General features: G+C 31.8%; 1 protein-coding gene across 2 annotated transcripts in view; it reads left to right on the top strand.

The window, feature by feature from the left end:
• LOC146539510 (uncharacterized) overlaps positions 1 to 12,027 on the top strand; it is a 58,205-nt gene that overhangs the window by 14,513 nt on the left and 31,665 nt on the right. Inside the window, exon 1 of one of the 2 annotated variants that reach the window (XM_085208424.1) lies at positions 5,413 to 6,119. The exons of the other annotated variant lie outside the window; for it this stretch is intronic. Within the exon in view, the coding sequence (XP_085064550.1) occupies positions 5,758 to 6,119 (362 nt within the window). The 5' untranslated portion in view covers positions 5,413 to 5,757. Of the gene's footprint in view, positions 1 to 5,412; positions 6,120 to 12,027 lie in introns of those variants that run through there. 2 annotated transcript variants of the gene reach the window in all.

Below are 12,027 nucleotides of genomic sequence, written 5' to 3'. Positions count from 1 at the left end.
GTAAAATCGGAAAAACTGAAATTATCTTTTTAAATGTTTCATATTTTTTAAGTAAATTATTATTTCATAAAATGTTTAATTTATCTAAGCTTGACAATAATTGATGAAACTTGTTATCTTTATGTAAAGCAAAATTAATTTAATTATGCTTCAAACTATATCCCATATAGTAGGTTAGGCAGAGGGAACCTAGAGTTAATACACTCCACTCCTTTCCCACTTTCCGCAGAATTTTTTAAGGCATTGCGTGTTGAGTGGCGGAAATCAACGCCGGGCTTTTGTCTTGGTGCCAGAGCGAAGGAAATGAAATTATAAATAAATAATAAATCGTTCCCCCATATCGAGATCGAACCCATAACCGTCCCGTTACAGGCACACCTTTGTGCCCCTGTACCACGACGCCTGTAAGTAGAACTATACTTGGATCATTATCAGATGACCTGACAACTGACTGACTGACTGAAGGACTGAATAGTCCTACGTATAATGTAGCTGGTTGGACGTACTATGTCAGCTATTTGGTCCAATTCGATCATCCATGAATGAGAAACGTATTCAGTGGACCGTCGTACCATCGCTCCAGCTGCTATAAATGGAGCAAAACACTTCTTTGATAAGACGTTAGACGACCCACTTTCGGAAATGGGGTTTCATTTCCTTAAAATTGTTTACGTCAGAAATACTTTGGTGTACTAGATCTAGTTCTAGATGTTTTTGTATTTGAATTTTTTATTTTTCTTTCGGTAAAAATGGAAGAAATTAAATAGAAAGTATGAAGAATGTCTTATGTAACTTGTACTTAACTTCTAAAAAATCTACTCTACTATTTTCTGAATGAAGATTGAAATTGCCAAGTGCCACATTTAAAAAATCCACAATTACCCGAGCTTCCAATAATCTAAATAGCATTATTATACCTAGTAGCTAATTTAAATTATATCATTTTCTTTTTCATTATATCATAATTGTGAAAATATTGAACTACGATGTCAATTCTCTTCATACAACCTTCGGAGTTTGAAGGAAGCCAAGAATAACTTAACTCGAAGCAAGTTATAAAATACATTTCACGTCCTACGCGTACAATTTCATATAACTGTAGGGTTACATCAGCCAATGTTATTTCCAGACGACACCCACTAACCTGAAAAGTAAATAACTCTGTTTTTGATCTTGTTACTGATATACGTAGGTAAAGTGTGTTAAGGATATATTATTTATAATGCTTTTCTAATATTAAAATGTGACATTAGTTGGTATGTATAGCCTATTTACCTACATTCATTCATCAGGATTTTACTATTATTTATTAATGATAATAATCAGCTTCACGGTTTATCCAAGGCAGAGGAAACCTAGTGTTAAAACATTCCGTTCTACACTTTCCGCCGAATTCTGGGGATATTGCGTGTTGAGTGGCATAACTTTGCCTCGACACCAGAGCGAAGAAATGGAAATATAAACGTAAATAAATATTTACTTTATTGGAAAAGAAACACTTCAAGGATAGTTTGATCAAATTTTGGTTAGGTTCTCATTATGGGAACCTGTTGAAATTGAAGAAGTCGGTCACCTAACAACCCTGAGTGTTGACTGTTGGTTCTAGAACTAGAGAAGGACTAGGACTAGGTCTAGGACTAGAGCGTATACTGTGTCTAATTGTCTATTATAATATTAGAAGACTGTCGTAACGTAAGCACACAAGCGGTAATTTATGTTTACTAAAATAAATATTTGTTATCACCGAAGTATAAGAACGTCATGTGACTTTCATTCATTAACCTTGATCAAAGTGCGCTTTTTTACTAAACGGAGAAAAGAAAAAATGTAGTAGGTAGCTGTTGACAGAATATGGCCCCAAATTGGCAACTACAAAAACAAACTGTAGACTGTAGATATTTCAAAGAATAATTATGATATTTTATTGCTAATACGAAGACTCTAGAACGTATTTATTAATCACGAATTTATTAAGTTCAAATTCAGATTGAGAAAATATTTCATGTGATAATATAGATTTATCAAAAGTGAGTACTTGTAGGTGCTTTACTCGTCATGTAGAGTAAAAATATATTACTTTCCTTCATATGGAATATTTTCTACTATTTCTCGTTTCTATAACATTTAACATTACCTGGAATGTTGATATGAAGCAGTAAAATTTGAAATTTCACAACAGCTGGTGCTTTAGAGTCCATAAATTCTCTAATCATAGTACAGATCTAGGTTCCATCTATCTTCCTTGTACGATTAGAGAAACAAACAGAATATAAAAATTAATATACTTATTAACTAAAAAAAGTACAGAAATCTTGATATCTTGTATATAATATTAAAAAAAAGGGGCTGTCGTAGCGCAGCGGCACAAGGGTGTGACTGCTACGCGACGGTTGTGGGTTCGATCCTCACTCGAGGAAGTGAAATATTTATTTACGTTTATATTTCCATTTCTTCGCTCTGGTGTCGAGGCAAAGCGGGGCGTTGAGTTCTGCCACTCAACACGCAATGTCTCCACAATTCGAAAATGGAGAACGGAGTGTCTTAACACTAGGTTCCCCCTGCCTACCCTGCTGTGTGCGGGATACAGCGTGAAGCTGATAATATTTGTTTATAATTGTATTAAAAGTTAAAACAGTATAACAGTGTTGATAGTTTTTGACTGCGGGCTTCTTGCCAAAAATCTGATATGTCGGAGACGGACACGCCTCCACTTGCGTTGTGTCGCCATCGTTTGCGTCATTCGCTATTATTTTTACGTATTTGTAGTAAACAAGCGATGGTAGAAGTGAATGAGCTGGTTGTTATCGTACATTCCTTATTTTATATCTTTTTCTATATTTGTCATTTCATCGAGACTTACTCCTCTATACAATTCGGCTATCATAATGAAATCTCGAATAGGAAGCACGAAATAATAGTGTTATTTGTGCTGTTAGGATGTGTATGTATATTATATTTGAATATATTTAGAAGTAAATAGTTAAATGCCTCTTGGAGTATGTTCAAGGTTCTAAATAAATTTTCATTATTTTCTTAAACTATAACAAAATTAAAGATATTATAAAGGTAATGTTTGCTAATTGCTTGGTGCAAAATGATTCTTCGCAATCAGATTGAATTGCGATTTGTTAGTAAATTCATATTATGTATAGTACGCTCAACAAGTTGTGGCCGTCCTAATTCCTAAAGTTCGATTTTCTTTTATTTTTGGTTAATTTTTGCACAATGTTGTCTAGGGTTGTCTAGGAAGAACATAATCAAAACTATAAAAAATCGTAAAAATTAAATCTGCGCAGCCTTTTAAATCCACTTTCAAAGTGGCCACGACTTGTTAACCGTACTGTATGTAGGTGAATATATCAATATAACTCAACTGTAAAGCACAAACCTGAAAGCAATAAAAACATATGACTCAACTAACAACATAAACGAATAAGAAATTGTTTATTGCATTGCTTGTATAAGATCCTCGGGATGCTGTAAACTCTTCTGAATTTCTTCATCATCGTTGTTTTTTAAAAGATCAAGAAGTTTCAGTAAAAATAACCACTGAGTCACTCATTGTTCACAATGTTTCAGTCATTTTATTGTCATTCTAAACATTTTACTTCATTTTGTCACGCTTGTATCGAGCAAAATTTTCTTTAAGCGCATTTACGTATAGAATAAATTATTATTATTAACTATTTGCCAATTGCTTGAAATTCGATACTAGTGAAATATACACTATAACATATTAATTGAATTAGCTTTAATAAAATAAAAAAAATCTACATATATTACCTACAAGTAATTTTGATCCTTCCCAATTCAAAATATTATTTTTATATATTTTAAATTTGTTATCTAAAACTTGTTGTTGTTAATATCTAAAACTTGCACAAAAACCAGGACGGACATAGTGTACCTAGTCCAATATAAAACACTCTGTTCCCCACTTTCCACTAAATTCTTGAGGCATTGCGTATTGAAAGACTGAACTTAGCGCCGCGCACTGTCTACTTACCAGAGCGAAGAATCACACATATTAAATATTTCATTTCCTCAAGTGGGAATCGAACCCGCAACCTGTCCGTTTACAGTCCCACGCTTGTGCCCCCGTGCTATGACGGCCTTAATCTCATTATATGTTCTATTAAGTTCTTATAACGCTAAGAATAGCCGGTATATTTACCTATTTAATACGTACGTTGGTGTTGACATCTCCAACAGATTTCTTGGAAAGCGTTTCTTTGATGTATGACCTTTTATAAGGAAGAAAATTCCTTTAAGTTCTTATAAACGTTTGTTTAGCTTTCAAGAAGTTGTTTATAGCGCTATAAACGTAGATTAAACATAACACCTACGTATCAAACTTATTGGAAATATTTAATTTTATCTAAATGAATGGGGAATTGAGTGTTTTAGAAAATATTTACTAGTTTTGTACAGATATAAATATGTACTTAGTAAATTTTATTTTTGTATAGGTAGGTATTTTTTTTTGTATCATTATACATACTATAGTCTGTATCCTACAATTTTTTATTTAATGTTTTTCTGCTAAATCATAAATATTTCAACTAAGTGTTACTTTATTTTAATCAGCAATATTAATTGGGACATATTTAGATAAAATAAATAAATATTATATGTGTAAATTATTAAGTCCGTATATTGGGATCAGCGTTGCCAGACGTGCTGACGTTACGTCCTGATTTTTAACCCAAAATGAAATGTCCCGATCGGGATAGACATAGTTTCGCTTTTTATTTTCATTATTGCAAACAAGTGAGAAATCATTTTAATCACTTATCTTTTTTGTTAGGTGATAATAATTTCCTAGAAATATAAATAAGTATATTCGTAGATTTTGAATAAGTATAAGCACTCTGAAGACTTAACTGGCTTACAGAGTAAACTAAAACATGTATAATTTATAATTATATAAATATATTTATATAAGTAGTGTATAAACAAAGTTATACACTTTATATTACAAATAATCCTTCCTTATCAGGAAAAATAGTGACTGTTTAGCAACTGTTAAATAAAAACCTATGAACCCATTTAAAAATCAATACTGAACTACAGTTATGATGGGAGAACCCTTGCTTGGTTCCCGGTAACCTTGGAGATCCCACTATTTAAAGGATTCCCTGTATTATTGTTTTATTTAGTCACGCGATGCACAACACAAAAAAACAACATCACTCACAAAAAAAAAACAATATTGAAGCGGATATGTAAATTTTGAAAAATATATTTAATAGTAATAGTTAATGCATCATCATGTGTGGCTTTATTAATAATTTGAACACGTGCGAATAACATTTCCTTTCACTGCGTTTAGCCGCGACCGCCAGTCTTTGCTTGGCCCAATAAGAAAAGGGCGGGGGCACGCTGGCGGCCGTCATCGCGCGACTCGCGAGTCCACCTCAGTATCCGTTAACAGCTGTATGCCGTACAGCGTTTCCGAACGCCACGCGTTAAATAATAAATATGTCATACGTCAAAAAATTGGCGGCCTAAATAAAATTGTATTATCTATATTACACTTAAAATACAATAAATAAATATTTTCCATTTTGGATTTATAAAAACTGTTTTTTTAGTACTAATTTTGAAAAAGTGACGTACAAGCGATAATTACATTAATTGTGGTTACTTCGAACGTGTTGATTGGACAAATTCGTTGGGATGTTTGTCGTTTATCATCGACTTGAATTTGAAAGTGATATAAAAGTTTAAAGTGACAAAACTGGAATGACCTTCTAAATGAAGGAATCATATTATCCTGACGACATTATGCTCTGTTTCGTGCAAGGTTTTGGTGATCGTGAAAACGGATTCAAGAGTATTGAAGGAGGCGAGTGTGATGTGAATAAGAATTTGAAAAAGAAGCAGCAAAAACGTAAACGGGTGCCGATTATAAAAGATTCAAACACAGATCACAATCTTACCGCGCACAGCGACGTCGAACTAAGACGAGATACAAGTCTACAAGAATCCTCATTAAAGGATAGTTTCTTACAGAATTTGCCAGAAGTAAAAAGAAGCTTCAGCGACAGATTTTCAGTCATCACTGATGGAAGCGGACGCAAGGCTCCTAAAGGTCTTTTGACCATTAGAAAGACTTGGTAATTTTTTTTAATATTAATTTTGTTTATATATTTTCAATTAATTTGGTAATATTTAGTGGTAACAAAAATACAACGAAATATTTTTTCATTTAATAGTATTATCTTATAATTTTTTCATCAAGGTCTATAGAGGATAACTTTAATACTATTTTCCTCAGATGAGGTTAATTAACTTTATTTTATTAGCATCTATATCCATTTTTAATTCTATTGTTTAATAATATCCAAATATCCATAACAAAATTAATTCTTTGTTCCACATGTGTTCCATTATCATTTAACAAAAACAAATGCATTTAACTAATGATTCATATTCATTAAAATCAATTTGAAATTCAAAAATTTCACTTTCCTGAAACAAAACTGGTTTTATTTATGCTTTATGAAACATAATTTAAATTAATTGTAAATGTGACGCTTGCGGAATTTTTTGGTGGAGTCCTCTAGTCTGGTAATAAACAAACCAGTGTCGAATTGCAACTCAACACACAATATATAAAAAGTGGGTAGTTCACGGAGGACAGAGTGCTTTAACATTTGGCTCTCTCTGTTTACACTGCTATAGGGGATATAGGATTAAGATAAAAAAAACACAAACAAAAGAAATAAATTAAATATTTTTTTATATAAATAAAAATATACCGTATTTACTAAAGATAGAATAAAAGATATATAACAGGTGTTATCAATTAGCAATCTTGTCATTTATCAAATGATAAGGAAGCTTGATATGATTATCAGACTGCTCAATAACAAATGTCTTGAACTAAGTTTAAATATATTGAAAAGGTAGATTTTTTTTCTTTCTTTTATAAATTGCTTAAATAGAAATTATAAATATTTAATAGAATAAAATATATATAATTATATCAATATAAATATAATTAATATTAAACAATGTTGAGGCTATTGTCCATTTGGAGGGATGAATTATTTTTATTTCTTTGTATTGGTAAACAATGTGTGATGCTGAGTTTCTTAATAAGTTGGTAGAAAATTTATTTATTATTTTGTAGAAAATATACAAAACATTTGAGTTACTATATTATTTTTTAATTTTGATTTAAATTTACCATAATCATAAAGATATATCTAATCTTTTGTTATGATTTTACAGTAAAGGTCATATTATTCATAGCATGGCATGAATAAGGCATAGAAAAAATATAATTTGTAATATTTAAATATAATATTTATAATTTATTCTGGTCAGTATTTAAATAATTGCTTTAAAAGATTAAACAGTATAATATATACTCAACCTCACTTTGTTCTTGTAAGCTTAAAAATAAAATCTACCAAATAATATTTTTATATTTGCATAATTTTAAAATTCTAAAATTGTAGTTTGTTTTTATATGCATAATAATTGCAATAACAATATAAAATCTTCATGTTGCTTTATAATCTACTTTTGTATCTAAGAATCATATTACACTAAATGCTTGCATAGTTTCTTGTGTCGCAAGCTTTATGATAGATTCCTACGTATGCTACTGACCTAGTTTACGTTGAACCAAGCTACTGAAATAACTGTAATGTTGTTAAGGCCAGGATATTTTTGTCCTACTTATATTATATATTATGTCATTTTTTTTGGGTTTCTTTTTAAATCCCACATATAGTATGGTAGTCAAAGGGAACCTAGTGTTAAAACATTCCTGTCCTTATTTTTTCACATAATTCGTGAGTTCTTTATGCAGCGTAAAAATATTATATCGAATATTATTTTGAAATCACTAATTAACAGAGAAAGATATTGTGTGAACAAAATCGCACAATTTTTATTTTTATTATTTTTTATACATTTCTGAAAATTATCATTAGTAAATAGTAAATATTTACATCTTAAATGTACGAGGGGCATTCAAAAAGTAAGTTTCCCTATTTTTTAAATGATGTTAAAAACAATTTTTAGGTTAAAAAACGCCTATTTATTTATTATTTGAAACTTAAACTATTTTTCTACATAGTCGCCTTCGACTTGGATACATTTTTTATGTCTGTATTGAAGTTTAAGCAAACCTTCCTTAAAAAAGACGTGTCCTGTTTTGCACACACTTTGCGGTAACCCAGTTTGTCTTTCAAGATTGTAAAGATTGAAGTTCGGCAAATCTCAATATCAGAAGGAATCAATACAAGAATATCATCAATAGTCAGTCGTCTGTCATCTTGAATGATTTTTTCAACAGCATCGATAGCTTCGTCCGTAGTGGCTGTTTTAGGCTGTCCTGTTCGTTGTTCATCGTTCGCCATTGTCGCACATTTGCACATTCGTACAGTTGTCACCGTAAACTTGCACTAATTTACTGTGAATATCGTTTCCATTTAGTCCTTAAGCAGTAAAAAATTTAATAACTGCACGCAATTCAATATTGGACACGTTTTCCAATGGTACCTCCATTGTTGTCAAGGATAGATTGCTAAAAAAACTATTTTCGGTCATCAATATCGGTGCCGATCTTACCAGCAGACCCAAAATTGAAACTATGTTCAGTGTGAGCCCGCTACATGGTGCTCATTAAAAATGCCAGACCAGCGAAACTTACTTTTTGAATGCCCCTCGTATAACTATGAAACATACTAAATATACGCAAATAATATGGTTAAAGAGTTTAATTTAAAATCTGTTATATTGTTAATATCAAAGATCTTATCATATATCTTAAATTCACATTAATCAATTATTTATTAATACAATTTAAATAAAAAAAATATATGATCATACCCCTAAGAATTATATAGTGAAAAAAATACACATTTTTTATATGTGGCCAGTCCTGGCGCAGGGCACAAGCGTGAGACTATTTTTTTTTTAAATGCTTATTATATCTTTTTACGCCATTATTATAGGACAAATAATTAAAATGTTATGAAGTAATATTCTTTATAGTTTATTATGTAATCGTTTCTTATTACGAACTTAGAACCAGTTTGTTCGTCCTTGAGTGCATACTTATGGAAATCGTTTCTTATATTGATATCATAATTTCTCATTACTATTTATTACTACTATTATATAGAAAATATGTTTATTAGATTATTATAGATTATTATTTTATACAACCTAAGAAAATCTATATGTACGTAAATGCATATGTAATTTATATGTGTAATCCGTATGTTCGAAAATGTTAATAATTTCTTAATAAACGTTGATTTTCGTTGATATGTACTCGTTGCTTTTAATAAACATGTAACAATTTTATGCTACATATGCACAACACCAGCTTTTCTTCATAGATTTTAGTATAATTATACAGGATGGAAATGTCAGTACCACTTTAAATGAAACCACAGTTTTAACTACTCTATAAAAGCCTAATATAATTCAGAAAAAAATTCATTCCCAAAAATGAAAAAGTATTTTTTTCAAACAAAATCTATATATATAAAAGGACTTGTCCTCACTGACTGAGATAAGACGCACGCACAGCCGTAACCGCTGTGCGTAGAAACGTGAAATTTGGTCAGATGTTTACTTTTGTAATCTGGACATCCACTAAGCAGGGATTTTGAAAAATTTTAACCCTAAAGGGGTGAAATAGGGGTTCAAAGTTTGTATGGAAAAAAATTTAAATCGGCACCGATTTTTATAAAATTTGAAATTTAGATTTTTAAAAGTATTTAATTGAACACGTGTTTCATGGTTTTCTAGAATTCACCCCCTAAGGATGCAAATAAGGGGTTGAAAGTTTGTATGGAAAAATCTTTAAATCGCCACCGATTTTTATAAAATTTGAAATTTAGACTCTTAAAAATATTTCATTGAACACATGTTTCATGGGTTATTAGAATTCACCCCCTAAATACGCAAGCGAAGCTGCGCGCGTCCGCTAGTAAATAATAAAATTATCGTTTTAAAATAAAACGCCATTTGTAAAGTATAACATAAACACGCACACACTTACCTGTCAAAGCGGCAACAACGTCACACACGTATGTGTGCGGCACACGAAATACAGGGTGTTGAAATATTTTACCCTATATGCAGTTTCAGTAAAAGGAGCGCTGCCTCTTGCCACCCTGTATAAATATATAGCACTAATCTAATCACTTACCACTTATGAAATGTAATCAGACACCTGCACTTTCTATATTATACGATCGACATCATTGTATTATCTTGGGTAAAGCCTAAAAGCTTAGGCATGATTAAACATGATTCACCATTTATATTTTCCTACATTTATGTAAATCTACATGTACATAAACTTCACTTCAGCCAGGTTGTTAGAGAGAAATAAAGAACGGAGAGCCAAACTACGATCTCTGCATATCTCTTTCGCCTCGCTCACTGTCATCGTCCTCTTCATACTTAGGGGATCCTCCGGGGTCCTCATGCTTTTTACGTAACCTTCCTCCAGTATCTTTTGTACTATGTTTTCGAAGGTCAACTGAAATCTCCCCCTACCACTCCGCTCACTTTTTCTTCATAAATCTTTTTTGCCATTATTTTATTACTCATTCGTTCGACGTGTCCGAACCTACTGAACACGTTCTTCTTCATTCGGTGAGAATGTAAATCAAATCGGAATTTTTCTTAAGAAATATGAATAATATTGATTTTAATACTGTCAAAGAGTTAACGAGTTCGTTGAAGACGGTTATTTTAAACGTTCGCATTAAAGAATGCGTAACATAACGATGTCATGCTCTGAATATTTATTAACCTGGCACTCTGCGTTTTTACTGTAAAAATGGAATAGTATTGCCAAACGAAGAGCTTCTGCTTTTGTATTGTATAAAAAAAAAATCAGCTTCACGCTATATCCCGCACACGGCAGGGTAGGCAGAGGGAACCTAGTGTTGAGACACTCCGTTCCCCACTTTCTGCCGAATCCTGGAGGCATTGCGTGTTGAGTGGCAGAACTTAACGTCGCGCTTTGCCTCGACACCAGAGCGAAGAAATGGAAATATAAACGTAAATAAATATTTCACTTCCTCGAGTGGGAATCGAACCTACAACCGTCGCGTCGACGGCCTTATTTTAATACTAACTTATAATCGATATGTGTTGGTAAAAACCTGATATTGATGATGTCACTCCAGTTAGAATCGCCGGAAGCCTCTTATTATTAAAAGCTGACATTGATTATTAATAATGTTCCATTAGAAACGACAATAGTTAAGTAAAATATTTTTTCTTTTTATGCATTGTTGGAAATTTTCTCTTATTGTAAATATTATGGGTAAGTTGTTAAGAGTTTTGCACAGATATTAAGTTGTCTTTTCTTTTTACATAACAATGGATCACTTAACTATTTAAATAATTGTCTAAGTATTTAAAATCATCATAGATATTGACATTACATTATATGGCACAAGCGTGTGTCGTGTGCGTGTGTAAACGCAAAGTTTGTGGGTTCGATTCCCACTCGGGGGAATTAATTATTAATTATTTATGAATATTTTCTCGGGTTACAAGCCAAAGCGCGGCGTAGAGTTCCACCACTCAATACGCGACAAATAGGAAACGGAGTGTCTCAACATTAGGTTCCCTTTGCCTACTCTGCTATATGTGGTATGCAATGTGAGAAAAAAGGAAACATAATATTGCAATTGAGTCTCTTGTGTCATCGGATATTTGGTTCGTGACTATATCTTTGCATAGTACGCCGCCCACGGATCCATTTACTTATACGGTGTGACTGATAACCCTATTGAATTAAACATTAGTTTGTTTCGTCGATTCTTTTGATATGAGTGTCCTTCTTAAATTGTCCGCTTGCGAGTTGCTTCCCGTTATAGAGGATAGCGTGTATGGAAGTTGGCGTCGTGCCAAGTGTTTTGGTTATGTATCTGTTCTGATATACGGTAGTGAAAGGAAACGTTAGTTCTGTTTCTTTTTATACATATTAAGTTAATATTAAAAAAAATGGTTAATTAAAAAGAATTTTTTTTA

Source organism: Heliconius melpomene, chromosome 4, assembly GCF_056956725.1.
Source record: "Heliconius melpomene rosina isolate 202511_hmr_F chromosome 4, ASM5695672v1, whole genome shotgun sequence".
NCBI classification, from domain to species: domain Eukaryota; kingdom Metazoa; phylum Arthropoda; class Insecta; order Lepidoptera; family Nymphalidae; genus Heliconius; species Heliconius melpomene.
This window is presented reverse-complemented; position numbering and strand designations above follow the sequence as displayed.